The sequence below is a fragment of the Erpetoichthys calabaricus genome, chromosome 7 (genome assembly GCF_900747795.2).
Source record: "Erpetoichthys calabaricus chromosome 7, fErpCal1.3, whole genome shotgun sequence".
Classification (NCBI taxonomy): domain Eukaryota; kingdom Metazoa; phylum Chordata; class Cladistia; order Polypteriformes; family Polypteridae; genus Erpetoichthys; species Erpetoichthys calabaricus.
The window spans coordinates 164,646,768-164,666,134 of record NC_041400.2 but is presented as its reverse complement, the minus strand read 5'-3'; the positions used below and the strand labels follow the sequence as shown (position 1 = coordinate 164,666,134).

Genomic DNA, 19,367 nt, shown 5'->3' with positions numbered 1-19,367 from the left:
AACAAGGTGCTGGAAACATTCCACAGGGATTGTGGTCCATACAGACACAACAGCATCTTGCAGTTGCTGCTAATTTGTTGGCTGCACATCAATGATGCAAATCTCCCGTTCCACCACATCCCAAAAATGCTGTACTGGATTGAGATGTGGTGACTATGTGGGCCATTTGAGTACAGTGAACTCATTATCATGTTTAAGAAACCAGTTTCAGATGATTTGTGCCTTATGACAATGGGGGATTATCCTGCTGGAATTAACCATCAGAAGATGGGTACACTGCAGTCACAAAAGGGATGGCAATGGTCAGCAACTCAGGTAGGCTGTAGCATTTAAAATAAATCTCAGTTGCTACTAAGGGGCTCAAAGTGTGCCAAGAAACTATTCCCACACCATTCCAACACCACTATCAGCCTGATCTGTTGATACATGGCAGGATACATCCATGCTTTCATGTTTTTGATGCCAAATTCTGACGCTGCAGTCTGAATGTCGCAGCAAAAATCAAGACTCTTCACACCAGGCAACAGGTTTGCAATCTTCTATTGTTCAATTTTGGTGAGCCCTTATGAATAGTAGCCTTAGTTGCCTGTTCTTAGCTGACAGCAGTGGCACCCGATGTGGTCTCCTGCTGCTGTAGCCCATCTGCTTCAAGGTTCAATGTGTTGTGCCTTCAGAGATGCTCTTCTACTTATCTTGGTTGTAACGAGTGATCATTTGAGTTACTGTTGCCTTTCTATCAATTCAAACCAGTCTGACCATTCTCCTCTTACTTCTGGCATCAACAAGACATTTTCACTCAAATAACTGCCACTCACTGAATATTTTCCTTTTTCGGACCATTCTCAGTAAACCATAGAGATGGTTGTGTGTAAATGTCCAGGTGGAGCAGCAGTTTCTGAAATACTCAGACTAGCCTGTCTGGCACCAACAAGTATGTCACGTTCAAAAATCACTTAAATCACCTTTCTTGTCCATTCTGATACTTGGTTTGAACTGCAGCAGGTTGTCTTGACAATGTTGTCATGCCTATATGGACTGAGTTGCTGCCATGTGATTGACTGAACAGATATCTGCATTAAGAAGCAGTTCAACATGTGTACCTAATAAAGTGGCCAGTAAGTGAGTGTGAGTGTGTGTGTATGTATATTATATTATATACACGCATACACTTACAAAATATCACCTGTTCATTACGCTTACTTTGAATCAGTATCCTTCTCTTTTCTTCGACCTGGTATTCCAAAAGTTTTTCTTTTACGTGGCTTTGCTCCTGAAATATAATATCATTTTCATTATTTCAATATACATTCATACAAAAATCTTCCTAAAAACTGCAAAATTTGTTAGCATAAAATATAAACCTAATTTCCAAAAAAAGTTGGGGCATTTTCTAAAAATACAATAAAAACTAAAATCTGTAATTGGGTAATTCACTTGAACCTTTAACAGGCAAAAGGGCAAAGATAAGATTTTCAGTATTTTCACTGACAAACGTAATTCTATATGTTAAACAAAAATAAATGGTTTTGGATTGTTTTAATGCTTTAGGATTTTAGTTTAACAATAAAAGTACTACTTGTAAAAGAAATCAATCTCAATCTAATGGATAATAAAACTCACTATTTCTAACATAATGTAAGCAAAAATATATTTACAGTACCTAGCATGAAAATATTTAAAGTCTAAATAAACAGTAGGGAGTTTAATACAATTAATAATCAAATACAATGTTCAGATTCTAGAAAATTTTTTATAAAGCAAGCTAACAATTTTAATGTTGCTGACAATATTTGCACACTACAGACTAAATGCAATTTTGTGTCCATGCAAAAGGCTGAAGAACAAGTTTTATATTACATTTCTACAACAACAAACATTACTCATGCATTGAAACTAAACAACATATCTGCGAAGTCGGAGGTAAAGAATTTAGGAGTAATTATTGACTCTGACCTAAACTTTAAATCAAATATTAACCAGATTACTAGGACTTCATTTTTCACTTAAGGAATAAAGCAAAAGTTAAAACTTTTGTAACTTTACAAGACACTGAAAATTTAATTCATGCTTTTGTTTTTAGTTGACTAGATTACTCTAATGCAAACCTAATAGGACTACCTAAGAAAGACATAAATTGGTTGCAGTTAGTGCAGAATGCAGCAGCCAGAATCTTAACTAGAAAATTTGAGCACATCACAGTACTTTTAACATTGTTACATTAGTTACCTGTGTAGTTCAGAATTGACATTAAAATACTAATGGTTTATAAAGAATTAAATAATCTTGCACTGCTGTATATTTTGGAATGCCTGTTCCAAGTTCTTTGAATGGAGGTCTGCTTACAATTCCAAGAGCCAAGCTTAAAAGAAGTGGTGAGGTGGCCTTTTGCTGTTATGGACCTAAAGTCTAGAATACTTTACCTGTAGAAATTCTCTAGGTAAATACTGTATACCATTTAAAAAAACTACTAAAAACCCAGTTATTTTAATATGGCTTTTTTTGTAGCTACATTTAAGTTGCATTCCTAATAGACTATATCGGTACAAAATTATCATACTCGATAGCAATTACCAAATGGAACACCAATAACCTGCCTTGAAATATGACCAGTTTGTTTTCATTGATTTCCAGTCAGGTTTATTATACCTTAACCTGTGAATTAGTATTTGTTAGCAATGGCTAATGGATGGTAGAACAACAAAAGCATGCAGGACAAAAATGCACTGACAGAATAATGAAATGATAAATGGAGAGGCTACAATTACAGGCAGAAATAAATGTGCACTACTAGTACAGCTCATTTTATTTATTGGAAAAATATATAAACTAAGTTAAATACAAATCTGGACAAACAAAATTTAACTCTTTATACAGAAATGAATAGCAAAATGATGTAAATAGAAAGGTATCTGTACAATTCATGTGTAAATCCTTTGCAACAAAAGTGGCAAATGTCCATGTGTTGTTAGTAACTGTTGCAAGTGGCAATTAAGCTGAACATACCTTAATTTGGACTTTGGAGTGGGTGGTATGGCCAAAAGTTCAAATCACACTTCAATACAGTCTACAAAACAGTTTTGCTTGATATTGATAAACTGCAAACTTGTTAATGCTTTGTAATTCAAATGGGTTTAATAACAGGTATTCACCTCTCTAGCTTGAACTGATGAAAGTGCATCTTCTTTCTCTTATAATTATGTCACTGCCAAGGAAACAAAGGACAAGACAACTTTTTCTTGTTCCCTCTCCCTTTTTCAAATCGCTGGTTTTAAATATGAATACATTGTCTAACCAGATTAACCCAATGCAGTTTCAGAGGGCTGGAGCCAGCATTGATTCACCCATCATTCTGAACCATAGGTAATAATTTTTTTAATTTTAGTTTTTTAATAGCAATTTAAGCATGGGAAATGTGCTACATAAATAAAATGTATTATTATTATTATGATTATTAATAATAATTTTTAAAGGATTTGGCTCACATACAAGACCATACATTAAGATATAATCTTTAAGATGCTAATATACCAACAAAAATCACATTTAGTGACAGGACATCTTTATGTTTAAAATGTGTTCATAAGTTTCCATTAATTTTTAAGCCTATCAGTAAAATGTCTTTTTTCTAAATCCATCTATACACTGTATCAATTGGTTTATCATCCAGTTCAATATGGACATCTCTGGCTCTGGAGGCAAAGTATTCACAGGCACTTCAAAAGCAGCATGCATGTTATCACAAGGCCCAGAATGTGAAGCTAATGACATTTAAATATGCAGTGGAACCTCCTTGTCATTTTTGTACAAGTCCACTAAATTAAATGCCTGTACTTTTCTCCAGAGCAACTGTCTGAAACAGAAAGCTGTGTGAGTTTATAGCTGCACAAATTTGCCAACTCTCACTTTTTTCAATACACCCTAATAGACTATGGAAATTCATTGCATGCAGTTCGGCTTTTGTTAAAGAAATACTTAATTGCCTATGGATACACAGTGACAACATTATTTTCTAGGGTAGGGTTGTCAAATCATCATTTGTTCTAATCAATTCCCTAAATAAGCTTTTTTTTTTTATTTATGAAACATAACATTTTAATTAAATATGCCGCCCCTATACAGGCAGTCCCCGGGTTACGTACAAGATAGGGACTGTAGGTTTGTTGAATTTGTATGTAAGTCGGAACAGGTACATTATTTTAATAAATGCTGTTGTTGACCGACTGTAACCAAGTGCTCTGTCAATGAACGAGAGTTTCACCTCTCTCTGAACTTTTTATTATTTCTACCTTATTTTCCATGGTGATGTTTTTTCTCTTCTTTACTGTATCACCAGTACTTGCATCAAATTTCTGTTTCAGAGACATTGTTGAAGGGCGAAGACAAAAGGTTAAGCACTGTACACACTATCACAGTAGGAAGGCACCCCTTGTCAGAACGTCTGGCGTACTGAACGAGAGACAACTTCCAGCTATGTACGTAACTGTACAAGCAGGCTTTCTATTGAGAATGAATGGGGGCGGTGAGGGCGATTCACCATTTACCCACCACACAGTCACCTCCACTTGCATACATTATGCTGTCTGCAGTGTCTGCCCACTGAGAACGAACAGGGTGCGGCCAAAGGCGGGTAGTGAATCGGCCACCACCGCCCCCATTTAACAGGCAGCCACCTGAGGGACACTATACAATGCTGCCCCCTTCTGCCCCATTCACCCTCGATGGCCTCCATTCAGCCACAGCCGGGTCACCGCTTGCAGCATCACCAGCCACCCACCGAGAACGAATGGGGCAGTCAGGAGCAGTAGCTGCGGCAGCATGGTGGGCGGGTAGCGTACTGCCCCATCAAGCCTCCGTCCTGCACACGAGCGGTAGCTGTGGCCCCGGCGGCTATGGACCCTGAGTCACCGCTTGCCGCGTACCCAGCCGCCCACTGAGAATGAATGGGGTGCGGCTCCCACCCCCCCATTCATCAACCGGAGCCGCTCAAGGGACGCTACACTGCGCAAGCAGTGAAACCGCCCCCTCCAGCCACCGCTTGCAGAATCCCCAGGCCAAAGATGACAGAGCGGCAGTTACTGAGGAGCCTACGTTGCGTCCCCCAGACAGGTGAAGGAGCAGCTGTAGCCCCGTTCATAAGTCGTATGTCCGTAACTTGGGGACTACCTGTACTTTACTTTTTGATGACAAAAACAATAAAATAGGCAGAGTAGTATCCAAACCACTCAATTCCTAGTAAAAACAATATTATTAACTGTGAAGACAGCTAGTGTGTATTGTCGGATTAAACAAAGAGGTTAATTAACTGCAAAATTGACACTGAATTATGAAACTGGTTTGAGCAAGAGCCTACAGCCACTACAACAATCCGAGACCAGGATTACTTTATCTTCCTTTAGAGCACCATAATAAGAAGAGACTCTCACAACTTGCCTTCTAACACTCATTGTTATGGATCTACCTAAATGTTTTTTGAAGACATTGGCAACCTTTATTAAACCTTTAGAATTTTTGCACAATAGTATTCTTGAAACTTAATCCAAGCTAAATCCAATTAGGTTCTCCAGGCTCTTTTCATGTACTTATTTTGCAGTATGCATGTTCAAAATTATTTCAGACCTAACTGAGGAATTCCACATTCCACAAACCCATTTTACTGCCACCAAAGAGGCATCCTAATGTCTTGGTAGGATATTGTATATATTAACCTTTCAGATGTTGAATGAGGTAATCAGTGTAGTGATGTAATGAAGATCCTAATGTGTATTTTGTGCTCTTTTTTCCTTGTTAATTGTGCAGAAGTAAAGCATAATGATAAAAATTATTAACCAAAGATGAGTAAATGTAATGAATTACCAAAACAAGAAAATTTAACAATTGAAATTTAGCAGTTCAGACTTAGATATATATGATGTAAAAAGAAGTCAGTATGCATGTACAGTATAAATAAAATACCATTTCATACATATTGTACATACCTTCTACTGCGTTAGCCGTGTTGCACTCTTCAAACTCAATGGGTCCTATACAGAACATGAAAGACAGTGATTATAAAACATCAGTTGTTATGCTAGTTCCATTTTCCCAGCCATAAAAACATATTGACCTTCTAATGAATTTATCATGTAATATGAGGGATTACAAAGAGCAGTAACCTAGTTTCACAGCTTGTCACTAAACATTTTGGAACTATAGGATGCTGTGACCTCGACATTCACTTTATTGTACCATAGGACAATCAAACTCCACTAGTGAAAAAACAAGAATGATTTTAAATACCTTGTTAAAACTATCTAAATCACTCATTGCTACATAATTGACATTCATTTTCATGATCATTAAAATGTAAGAACATTTTAAGAAAACAAATGTAAACATTTTAATTGTATATATGAAAAATAATTATAAATCAAAAAATTGCTATGGTGCACAATTTAAGCTAATAAAAAATGTATTAATTAGGTGAACCAAGTAATTTACCAGTCAGTCAGTACCAATGTTTGCAAAATTTTATATTTTCAGGATGTTTGCTGATGGAAAAATTGTCATCATTACATTAATCTGTACTGCTATTATTGCTAAATATTCAATAGCAGAAATCATTTGAACTTCATAACCCCTCAGACCTGTCAGATTGTGCTTTTTGCAGGTTTATAATGTTGCTGTCTACTGTAACTAATGTTTTTTAATTATTACCAAAGCTCAAATGTGAACCTTATGAGAAGGACTAAGGAATCATAGTGAACTCATCACTGTCCACATTCAGAAAGGGTACAGATATGTTAAAAGAAGGGAAATTGTATGCTAGATTACATAACACACTACATATAGGACAAATCTACATCTTTCTGCAAGTCTACAAAGTTTAAACAAATATATTCTGAGGGCTCATCTGGAATATTCTTTGCAGGTTTTCTTATTACAAAAAACACTAGAGAAACTCCAGAAAAGAGCAACTACACTAATTCTAGGACCTGGGGGTATATACTATGAAACAAACAGAACAATTTTGAGGTGATGCAAATGGAGATTAGGAGGAGAGAAGAAAAAAGTTATAAATTATGAAGGCAAATAGTATGGTCAATTCCAGCTGTTACTTTAAAATGAGTTCAAAGGGCACAGATGGGTGAAGGCTGCATTTCACACAAAATGTTGTAAGTTTTTTTAATGCACCAAGAACCACGTATATGGAATAAATGATAGTATATTGGAGCATTTTCAAAATTCAGCGGAATAATATTTTCCAAAAGTTACTTTAATACAGATTTGTGAGCTATGCCGGACTGAATGGCCTATTCTTATTTAGTATGTAAACAGTAGACTAACTATACTAAACAAGTGCTAACTAAAACATGGTATAAATAATACTCAAGTACAAATTAACAACTTCGGAAAAAACTTAATATCACAATTTGCATGACAACATTTGCACCTATGTGAATGTGGGTGTTTGCGTGAGTGGGCCCACTGATGAATCAGCTTCTTGTCTAGAACTGGTTCCTGCTTTGCACCCACTGCTATTAAGACAGGTACTGGCTCCCCAAGAGCTAAATTCAGTGGGTTTATGGTATTATGTTTAGGTTACTTTTAGCAACTATGACATTACACTTTCACTGAGAAATAAATCCCTACATTTACAGATTGTGGCTAAACACTTCACCTTATTTATACAAAATTCAGTAAAATTATTTATCAATCCAAAACAGTACAAAAAAAAAAAAATCAGTCATCAAGGACCTTCTATCAATTAGTTTGTGTGGGTGGATGTTTAAACTGGGTTCTGCATTATGTGGTTTCTAAACTTTTAAAAATATCTGCATGTCTGAAACCAAAAGGCAGTTCCAATACTTAGAAGCAGGGTTAGAATTTACCAATTGATGGTATCCCATTGTGCACATTAGATATAAGAACTAAAAGATAATTATTTTAAGCCTACTTATCAATATGAAAGAGGAAAGACTGCTAATCCCACTTACTGCATAATTTTCATCATACAAGCAGAAGAAATTATTCAGCAAATGGTACAGTTTCTGGTAAGACAAACACACTGCCTTAAGGCAACATTCTTGATTTATAAACTGACCTGACCTGAAAAAATTAAACTGACTTCTGTACTGGAAAAAGAATACAACAGCAGTTCAATATGGCTTCCCTTGAGGATCATAGTGAAATGTAGAATTAATGCATTGTTCAAAGAGCTATTCTAGGGCAATAAGCACAAGAGACAGGCATCGTCAAGTGAAGTGCATGATGCAAGGCAATGTACAGTGCGTCTCTCCCATACAAAATGAGACCTTTGTATTTCTTCCCACAAACTCTTAAACACTGTAAATAGTTTCACAGTTTCTGATGTAAATTCTACTGTAAAAATACCTGTAATATTTAATTAATATGCTCATCAACAACATGAAAAATAATGTTCAAACATCAAAGTCTTCTCTGTACAAAAACTTCAACTGCTGAATGTTGAGATTTTCATCTTAATTCTCTGTTCTAAGTATTATTAACTGCCACTATATTAAAATCAATGTATAAAGACATACAATCAGTTTTATATGACTAAAAAATACATGTGTACATATGTACATTTGCACACACACACATACACATTATATATACACATACACAAATTCACACACTTACATGTAAACTAGTCAACTCTACCTTCTACCTTATACAAAGTGCAAGTTGACAATTAAATTAGAAATTTTGTTGAAAGGCACGAAATTGTGCATGAAAGAAGGACATTTTTTTTAATTGCATATGCTTCACATGGTGCTTGGAGCGACTAAGGATTTGCGTGCCTGGCTCTGAGCCAGTTGACAGCTCTGCTGGATATCAATGCACATTCTGACCCCCCTTGCAGTGTGTCACTTTGGAATTGTTTCTGCAGTAGAAAGTTTATTCAACCTCTCTCTCAAAAGCACTGGACCAGCCATCATTCTGCTATTTAATCATAGTAGAAGAGGTTATTTTTCTGACAGCACTGAGGCCTGAGTGCAATTTCTAATGAACAGCTTGATACATGTGGAATTTCGACTGTTTTAGCCTCAATTAATTCTGCTGTCAAAACAAATGATCAGTCCTGGTGCTTGGATGCTGAGCCTGAACACAAAGGTCAACTTATGTGTGCATACAAACATGCTTTATTTTCAGTGCCTTATGCAAAGTAAGTCAAGGGCTGGCAAACCACAAGTGACTATTTGATTGCTAGAATACTGATCAAAACTAGAACTAATGCAAAAATGTATGTACTAATATACTGAATGCTTTGACTGGCCTTAGACATTTATTTAGATGCTTATGTAACATTTCTGTTATGTTGAACAGTTAAAATCATATCTTTTTAGTAAGTAAATTCAATTAAATGCTGTAAATTGACTGAAAAGCAAAAAAACAAGCAACAAGATATCCTTGAGAGATACTGGATAGTATATTACTAAAAACGTTTACCTTGGCATTTTGGTATAGACTTTTGCACTATTCTATATACCCTGTAAGCACTATACAGACAGCTTACAGACTTTAACAGAAGACGTTAACAAAGAGGGGTACTATTCTCACAGCACATCGGGACTACACAGAAAACTGCTTACAATGTATACAAAACAATCACTTTATACGCACACTGAAAAAAAAATAGTAAACTCCCCTGTGGACCTGAGTTGAAATCAAACATGTAGTTAATCAGCTGCAACAAATTAATGAAATCAAATCAAACCTCAAACACACAAAAGAAGTGACTTAAACTGCAGAAGCATATTAATGGTATAAACTATTTAATATAATACAGGGTGGGGTAGAAATAACTCCCACATTTCGAAAAATCACTATGGGGTCCCCAAAGCAGGTAGAGGGGTGCGGTCCGTTCTGTTAGGTAGGGTACATAATAAAGTTTTCAGTCGTCACCATGCCGTGGTCGGGTGAGCATCGAGGCTTTGTAGTGGAGGGTTTTTTCAAAAATGGCGAATCTGTAACTGCGCTGCAGAGGGTGTTTCGCACGCGGTTCAGTTTACGTACTAATGAAAGTGTTCCAGACCGGAAAACGATTTTGCTGTGAGTTCAAAGAGTAAGGGCAACAGGATCTGCACTGAAGGGAGTACCTCAAGGCCGAGGTTTTCAAACATCGTTCTCGGTCCTTGGACCAACTAAAGGAGGCCATTAAAGAAGAAATTGAAGGAATTTCATGACATGCTAGTGAGAGTGATGGAAAACCTCCAAGAATGGCTCCAAATGTGTATCAGCCGTCAAGACCACCATTTGGATGATATAATTTTTAAAACTTAAAGTAAAAAAACTTTTTTATATCTACATTTGGGAAATAAAAAGTTTTTGGTGATACCTCGTACCGTTTTTTTCCAATCCCCCTTTGAAATGAGGGCGTTATTTCTGCCCCACCCTGTATATTGCAAATGTGTTAAGCATCTTTAAACTTTACAATGTAGGTAAAAATTATATTGGAGTAACATATATAAAAAAATAGGATAAGCCTATCTACTAACAATCTTTCATAAGGTAATCATTAACTAAACAGTTACATTTAATCTGTATCTACATGACCACATACTGTACTACTTGTTCCCTGATACCTCGGAAAATCTGATTTCCCCTGTCCAGAGCTAAACAAACTTACTAGTCAGTTTACTTATAAATGTGTTTATCGCTATCAAAGGATTCATCACAAGAAAGTGTTCCCAAGCATACCTCTTCATATTAAAATATGGCTACAGATGAAAGCAATTTCAGCCACCAAAAGTCAAACATCAAAATATTGTAAATTACTATTAAAAATCATTGATGTACTCTGCTAATAAGTGTATTTACATTCCATTGTTACTGTTAATTTGAGATATGATTCAGTGTTACAAAATATGTGATATATATCTTTGATATAGTAAATAAAAAATTTAAATGTTCCAACTTTGAAAATGAATATTATACGCCATGTGTACATTTTCTAACTTTCTAACTAGCAGACTGATGAAGGTCAAGATACATGTTATGGTTAAAATCATAAATTTCATTAATATTTATGCAGGCTTTCTAGCAAAAGTACCCTTACGTAAAACCATAGTAAGTGGAATATTTATATCAATTACCGATGACAAATCTTAAAACTCACAGATTCACTCAAATGATGAATGAAATGGTTGAGTAATTTCTACCTAAAATAGAAGCATGAATAGGAAAAAAATAAACCTATCAGCTTCAATAGGTTTAATCTCCTCACAGGGCAGGCAGCTTTGACATTCCATTTACCATGTGACAAGAAATATAGCTTTGCCTGAGTGCTACATTAATGCGGTCAAAACTAGCTTTATGGGGTCATGGCAAAATAATTACACTTGTGTAAACTTTGCTATGGCATGGAAATCAAGAGACTTACAGGAGTATGTCATTACATTTTATAGACCATAAGCATGTTCCTTATGACTTATATTCAAGTAAGCAGCTCCTTAATCTGTGGTTGCACAATTTGCCAATTTTATAGCTATTATAACCGTGTGTGTGTGTGTAAGTGTAGGGGTTTACCAGTGGTCATTAATAATAATGGTAAATAATAAATCGTTATTTGGAACACATGCATCTCAACTCAGGCAAAAAGTTCTCCCTGCACAAGTCTGTTTATCTCAGACTTATTTGGAACACATGCATTTCATGTGTGTTCCATGTCTACAATGATCTAGGTAAATGTAAATGTGTTCCAAATAACGATTTATTATTTACCCTATACAACTCCACACACCTCACACACAGATAAACAGACTTGAGCTGGCAGAACTTTTTGTCTGAGTTGAGCTGCGGCATTGGGGGAATGGGATAGCAGTCTGCTTGCTGCTTGCTCTGATCGACACATTGGAAAACAAAAGATGCTAATGGAGAGCTGTGAAGGAATTTAAGGTGGCCTGGGATTGTTTTATTATAGGCTTCAGGGATTCTAGTGTTAATAGAAGTAAAAACAGGAAAGAAGCTGTACACATGCTGAAGAAAAAACAATATAAGAAGGTTTGATACACAACATTTTGGCAAGTGTATTCCCTTGATTAATATATATATATATATATATATATATATATATATATATATATATATATATATATATATATATATATTTATATACACACACACACACACACACACACACACACACACACACACACACACACACACAGTACTGTGCAAAAGTTTTAGGCAGGTGTGAAAAAATGCTGTAAACAAAGAATGCTTTCAAAAATGGAAGTGTTAATCATTTATTTTCAATCAGTCAACAAAATGCAGTGAATGAACAAAAGAGAAATCTAAATCAAATCAATATTTGGTGTGACCACCCTTTCCCTTCAAAACAGCATCAATTCTTCTAGGTACACTTGCACACAGTTTTTGAAGGAACTCGGCTGGCATGTTGTTCCAAACATCTTGGAGAACCAACCACAGATCTTCTGTGGATGTAGGCTTCCTCACATCCTTCTGTCTCTTCATGTAATCCCAGACACACTCGATGATGTTGAGATCAGGGCTCTGTGGGGGCCATACCATCACTTCCACGACTTCTTGTTCTTCTTTACGCTGAAGATAGTTCTTAATGACTTTGGCAGTATGTTTGGGGTCGTTGTCTTGCTGCAGAATAAATTTGGGGCCAATCATACGCCTCCCTGATGGTATTGCATGATGGATAAGTATCTGCCTGTATTTCTCAGCATTGAGAACACCATTAATCCTGACCAAATCTCCAAGTCCATTTGCAGAAATGCAGCCCCAAACGTTCAAGGAACCTCCACCATGCTTCAATGTTGCCTGCAGACACTCATTACTATACCGCTCTCCAGCCCTTCGACGAACAAACTGCCTTCTGCTACGGCCAAATATTTCAGATTTTGACTCATCAGTCCAGAGTACCTGCTGCCATTTTTCTGCACCCCAGTTCCTATGTTTTCATGCATACTTGAGTCGCTTGGCCTTGTTTCCACGTCGGAGGTATGGCTTTTTGGCTGCAACTCTTCCATGAAGACCACTTCTGGCTAGACTTCTCCAGACAGTAGATGGGTGTACCTGGGTTCCACTGGTTTCTGCCAGTTCTGAGCTGATGGCACTGCTGGACATCTTCTATTTCGAAGGGTAATAAGTTTGATGTGTCTTTCATCTGCTGCACTAAGTTTCCTTGACTGACCACTGCGCCTACGACCCTCAACGTAGCCCGTTTGTTTGTTCTTCTTCAAAAGAGCTTGAACAGCACATCTTGAAACCCCAGTCTGCTTTTAAATCTTTGTCTGGGAGAGACCTTGCTGATGCAGCATAACTACCTTGTGTCTTGTTGCTGTGCTCAATCTTGCCACAACATGAAACTGTCTTCCACAACCTCACCTTGGTAGCAGAGTTTGGCTGTTCCTCACCCAGTTTTAAGCCTCCTACACAGCTGTTTCTGTTTCAGTTAATGACTGTGTTTCAACCTACGTGTGACATTGATGATCATTAGTGCCTGTTTGGTATAATTGGTTGATTATACATCTGACTATAATCCTACAAAATCCCTGACTTTGTGCAAGTGTACCTATAAGAATTGATGCTGGTTTGAAGGCAAAAGGTAGTAACACCAAATATTGATTTGATTTAGATTTTTCTTTTGTTCGCTCACTTTGCATTTTGTAAATTGATAACAATAAACAATCATTATTTATATTTCTGAAAGCATTCTTTGTTTACAGCATTTTTTCACACCTGCCTAAAACTTTTGCACAGTACTGTATATATCTATATATCTATATATATATCTATATATCTATATATCTATATATATCTATATATATATATATATATATATATATATATATATACACATACATACATACATACATACATACATACATACATACATACATACACATACACACACACACATACTAGGAGGCTCTGCACCCTGTTCACTTCGCTCGCCCACCCCCTACCCCCAAAGCGGATGCGCTACACGCCAGCCACTTCGCGTCTCTGCCACTCATGTTGCTTCGAACATTTAAAAGCCTGTACAGCGGCTGTCCTTTTCTCTCACTACCTTGTCTCGCGGGACGTTGAAGTGTCTCAGAGAAAATCACGTCTCGTCTCCTTCCAAGATTTTTTTTAGATAGATAGATAAAGGATTTTTTTCTCTCAAAATACTACCTTAATCAACAAAGTGGCTTACCAGGTCTTTCTTTTCCCGTCCCTTTAGTCTCTGCAAATTTCTGTATTAAGTTTTCAACTGTAGTGTTTTCCATATTATTTACAAACTCATTGTGAACCTAAAACAAATAATATGCAACTTTCATTATATTGATTTTATACTTTAATTATATCATTCAATTATTCAAAGTAATGGAATTTAATTTCTACTTTTTTCATTAAATGTTTGGTTATGCAAGGTCTCAAAAACTGTTTATTAGTTATCACAACTAATTGTTTTTTCCAAACTACCATGATTAAAAACACAAATATAGTAGCAGATTAATTATAATAAAGTTTTCAGAGTTCATTATTAAAAATGGAAAACCTTCAGGATTCTCTTCTTTTTGTATGTCCATATTTTGAATTGAATTAAATAACTTAGCAGCACACCAGAATATTTTATCTAACATTTACATCAATAGCTTGAGGATGGCATAGTGAGTACAAGAGTGATTGTGCCTGTGAGTGGGCTTTGCAATAGATCTGTGCCATTTTCAATTTTGTCTCCTGATCTGGGACTAATGATGCCCCCATAACCCAAGTTAAGCAAGTATAAAAATATGTTATAAATATCAAGAATCATATTTAAAAAAGAGACAGAATTACACTTGTCTTCCAACAGTATTTCTTCATGCAGAAGTAACAAGAAATCTTCTTTCTTTTATATTATTTTACTAGATTTGATTAATGTTTAACATGTATACCATATATTATTATTTTCATTAAAGAGGTATCTTATAAACTTGAAAATAAATATTAGCTCCTTTTTAAAAAAGAGACAGAATTACACTTGTCTTCCAACAGTATTTCTTCATGCAGAAGTAACAAGAAATTTTCTTTCTTTTATATTATTTTACTAGATTTGATTAATGTTTAACATGTATACCATATATTATTATTTTCATTAAAGAGGTATCTTATAAACTTGAAAATAAATATTAGCTCCTTTTTTCCACACCTTATTCAATCTATGATAGTTTACCAATAAAATAAATTTCTTTCAACTTTAATAAACTTTGCTTTAGCTGCACTTTCTGACAGCTATAAACTGATAACAAACACAAGCATGTGTTTAAGAGCTCTTGTGGAGTGGTTTTACTTCTTCCTTCTGTTCGTCTATAACCCTGTTGTATACGCTTTCTTAATCCCTTCCTTGTCACCTGCAAAGTGGGAAGGAAGCTAGCATAATATGAAGGTTTTTCAAAGAAAGAGGGATTTTTTTTTATTGTATGAGCAAACCCATCTGTTTTACAAGGTTCTGTTAAACTTTGCAACAGTTGAAAACTATTCTTTAATGTGGAAGTCTCTTTTGATGGTGTGGAAAAAGTACTGCTTCCGAGGCTCAGGTTCACTCCACTCCACAGTGGAAGTGGGGTCACAAATGTATGTAAAGAACATCTTTACACTGGTGCTTGGTACAAAAATTACATCAGAATTTTTAGCAATTGCTACAGTGTGAAGGAAAATTTATAAATAGGCATTGCTGTAATAAACAAAATTATCAGCATCATAAAATAAGAAAAAAAGAAAAGCCTGCTGAAAAACAGACAAGGTGGAACACAAGTACCATTATGGTCTCCAACAAGAATGAAATATAATTTTGATTGTAAAGTCTTTAAAATCAGCCAAAGAAGCTTCTTGAATATTACTAGCTAGTTGCAAACTATGAAACATAAGCAAAATGATTAAAATGTACTCACCTGACTGATTTGTAAATGTGTTTCCTCTATTGCTACTGAATAGCACTGTATTATTTCCTTCATCTGTAGAACATGGGCTTCTTCAATATCTTGGAATTTCTAATAATAAACAATACAAATATTCGAAAATTCCATCATTAATTGTATTAAATAGATCCTCCATAAAATTAAAGCATCTTACAAAATATTTAGTTAATAATTCTGCAAAATAATAGGATCAAGATTTTGGTTTGTTTTGGCCAAATGCTGTATAATAAATGTACAGTACAAAATGTCCTGAAGAACAGATGAGCAATTTAAGAACAGATTTAAAGCAATTCAGAACTTATTTTAATCAATCATTAATTATTAATTACTGAAGGAGAAAAGCAAAATAGTTTTAAGTTTCCAGTAAATCTGAAACATACATAAAACTGAAAGGATTATATTATGCAACTATCTGTATGATCTTTGTGTAGATTACATTAATATCAAGTACAACAGAAAGGATCAATTATTTGTGAGTGGTCCGTGTATCATAAAAAAAAAAATGAAGAAATAGACTGTGCTTTCAGAAGGAAAAACCAAAACAAAAAATGTAAGCAAAAAGTAAATTGTTTTTCAGAAGGAATTAAAGAAGAACTGCAATAACATAATATCCATTTAAGTCTGATATGACCTGTTAACTTCTATTTATGAATTTATTTAATACATTGTACACAGTTAAAACATTTAAAACATATATATACTAGGGGGCTTCTCCCCCTGCTCGCTTCGCTCGCCAACCCCCTGTGTTCGGTTTTCCGGATACACACTTAAGATTTTTCCTATTTCATTAATTTCACTTTTATTTCAGAACTTACGTAAAAACAATATTTGGAATCCTTCGAGTTCCAATGTGCTGAATCCTTTAAATGAGGTCCGTGAGACCTGTGTTTAATGACTTTGTACCATAATTCAGGATAGGTTTTGGAATTTCAGCACATACAAAGCGATCTACATCATCAGCAATTAATAATTTTTTTTGGAAAGTAAGCAATAAATGCATGTGAGGTAAAACAGCCTTACAATATTTACATACTTCTGACATATCACCTGTGTCCATATATTCGATCACTATTCGCCTTTTAGTTATTTCTTGGAGTAATAATTTCTCTTTTTTTGCGCTAATGCAATGTTTACTTTCTTTTTTTGACACTGTCGTTTTTTTCTGCTTTCATATTCTGTATCTTGCTCTGAATGTGTTTCGTGCCTACGTTTTTTTTTTGAGTCTTTTGAATTCCAGTTTTCATTCTCTGTAACCTTCTCTGCATGTGTTTGGCATCCTTGCATTATAACCTCTTTATGACGTTTTACTTTGTTTTCTACTATGTCTTTCGCCTACCCCCGGCGTTTTGAACCCGTGCCTGCTGTTTACCGTTAGTAATATGGGTAAGTAATATGGATGATTGCACGTACTGTTAATATGGAGCGTTTTCTGTGGCTGTACTGTTAATAATGCATCACTGTAATGAGATTCACCTATGCTGTATAGTTTATACGTGTGAGGGTGACGTACGTTTAATACGGATCGTTCGTTAATTCTTATTACCCATCAGGTGTTGCGCCTGTGTTATCTGTGGTTGTACTGTTAATATTGTATTACTGTAATGTGATTCAAATATGTTGTTTTGTCCGTATTTGTGGGGTTTCTGTATGATGTCGGGTGTTTGCCTGCAGTTTTTTAGAAGTGCGTGGATTCTGCTGTGTAGTGTTCACGTTTATTTCAGTTGTGCGTTGTAGGCGAATACGCCTTTTGTAGTTTCTGGCGATTTCCGTACTACAATTCGCTTTCCGTACTATCTCGGGCTTGATTTGTGAAACTTTGTGGAGTCCGTAGTCTATCCCGTAATACTCTGGGGAGGGGATAATGTGATTCAAATATGTTGTTTTGTCCGTATTTGTGGGGTTTCTGTATGATGTCGGGTGTTTGCTTGCGGTTTTTTAGAAGTGCGTGGATTCTGCTGTGTAGTGTGTACGTTTATTTCAGTTGCGCGTTGTAGGGGAATACACCTTTCGTAGTATGTGGCGATTTCCGTACTACAATTCGCTTTCCGTACTATCACGGGCTTGATTTGTGAACCTTTGTGGACACCGTAGTCTGTCCAGTTTCACTCTGGGGCGGGGATAATGCGATTCAAAAATGTCGTTTTGTCCGTATTTGTGGGGTTTCTGTATGATGTCGGGTGTTTGCTTGCGGTTTTTTAGAAGTCCGTGGATTCTGCTGTGTAGTGTGGAAGTTTATTTCAGTTGCGCGTTGTAGGCAAATGCGCCTTTCGTCGGTGGATCGCGCTGTTTCGTTTTTGAGTTTGAGCCGTGACTGTTGGCGCCTGCGCACTATGTCTCCTGCGTCCATATCCGGTTTACCATTCTCGGTTAGTAATCGTAGTCTCTCCCGTTTCACTCTGGGGAGGGGGGCTTTGTGTGGCGCCTGTGCACTATGTCTCCTGCGTCCACGGGCAGGTCCCTGCGTCCATATCCGGTTTACCATTCTCGTTTAGTAATATGGATACTGTTGTATTATATTGTACCTACAGTATATACAATGTTTTGATAGGATGGTACATCTAGGACAGTAGATATCTACTATATCTACTAAGAAAGAACATTTTTAAATATCAATATTAAGGGTTTTACAATAAATAAAACAACCTAAATACTTCAAAATTTCAAATATTGCCTTGATGGATTTGATGGAAATTTGGTGGCCTTGTAGAACAATGAAAATTAGATATGTTTTTTTTTTGGTTAATATTTCATTAATAATGCTTTAACAAGTGGGACATTCTAACACACCATGTTCCCAGATTTGCAACAGCGCTGACAGGGTTTGGACAGAGAAATGGGGCATGCTGGTTTATGCAAATGTTGTACAACACTATATACAACTTAAAAATCATTCCACTTTGGGTTCTGCCTTTGAAAGCTAATTTCCTCCACGTAAATCTGTTTACAAGATTTCTTAGGTATGCATGCTGATGCCACTCCCTAATTCAATCTGTGGACTAGTGTGCTAATTTAAGTTCTAACTAGTATTACTATGCTGAGAGTTCAAATGAGTCTTTCTGTTAAAAAACAGTGTATAACAGCTTTTTTGGATAAAAGCCCTAATAATACTTTTCCACTGCTCTTTTAATGGTTACAACCTCCTATACCCATTTAATAAAGCAGTCATTAAATACTGTAAATCTATATTAAGTCTGCCTCTATATAAGTGGCACATTATGCATTACAAAATTGTGCTTAATGCTCTTCTCAAGTAAACAGAGCAGTAGCATCTATTCAGTGTAATTTAAGAGCTGTTAGAGTCATGACTGGTAACTCCACATGGCTTTTCAAAGCTGTGGTCCATAGAAAGTATACTAAATCCCACTGAAAAGGAAAACATTTCTATTTCTGTTTTACCATTACTATTTTTTTCAAAGTGGGTATTTTCAAGAAAACTGCACTCTTTTA

General features: G+C 35.8%; 1 protein-coding gene across 3 annotated transcripts in view; it reads right to left on the bottom strand.

Moving 5' to 3' along the window:
• Nucleotides 1-19,367, bottom strand: part of fcho2 (FCH and mu domain containing endocytic adaptor 2) — a 144,085-nt gene that overhangs the window by 35,618 nt on the left and 89,100 nt on the right. For all 3 annotated transcript variants that reach the window (XM_028805664.2, XM_028805663.2, XM_028805665.2), the window contains exons 7-10: nucleotides 15,894-15,992; nucleotides 14,174-14,270; nucleotides 5,976-6,020; nucleotides 1,201-1,270 (exon numbers count right to left, since the gene is read on the bottom strand). In XM_028805664.2, the coding sequence (XP_028661497.2) occupies nucleotides 1,201-1,270; nucleotides 5,976-6,020; nucleotides 14,174-14,270; nucleotides 15,894-15,992 (311 nt within the window). The remainder of the gene's footprint in view (nucleotides 1-1,200; nucleotides 1,271-5,975; nucleotides 6,021-14,173; nucleotides 14,271-15,893; nucleotides 15,993-19,367) is intronic.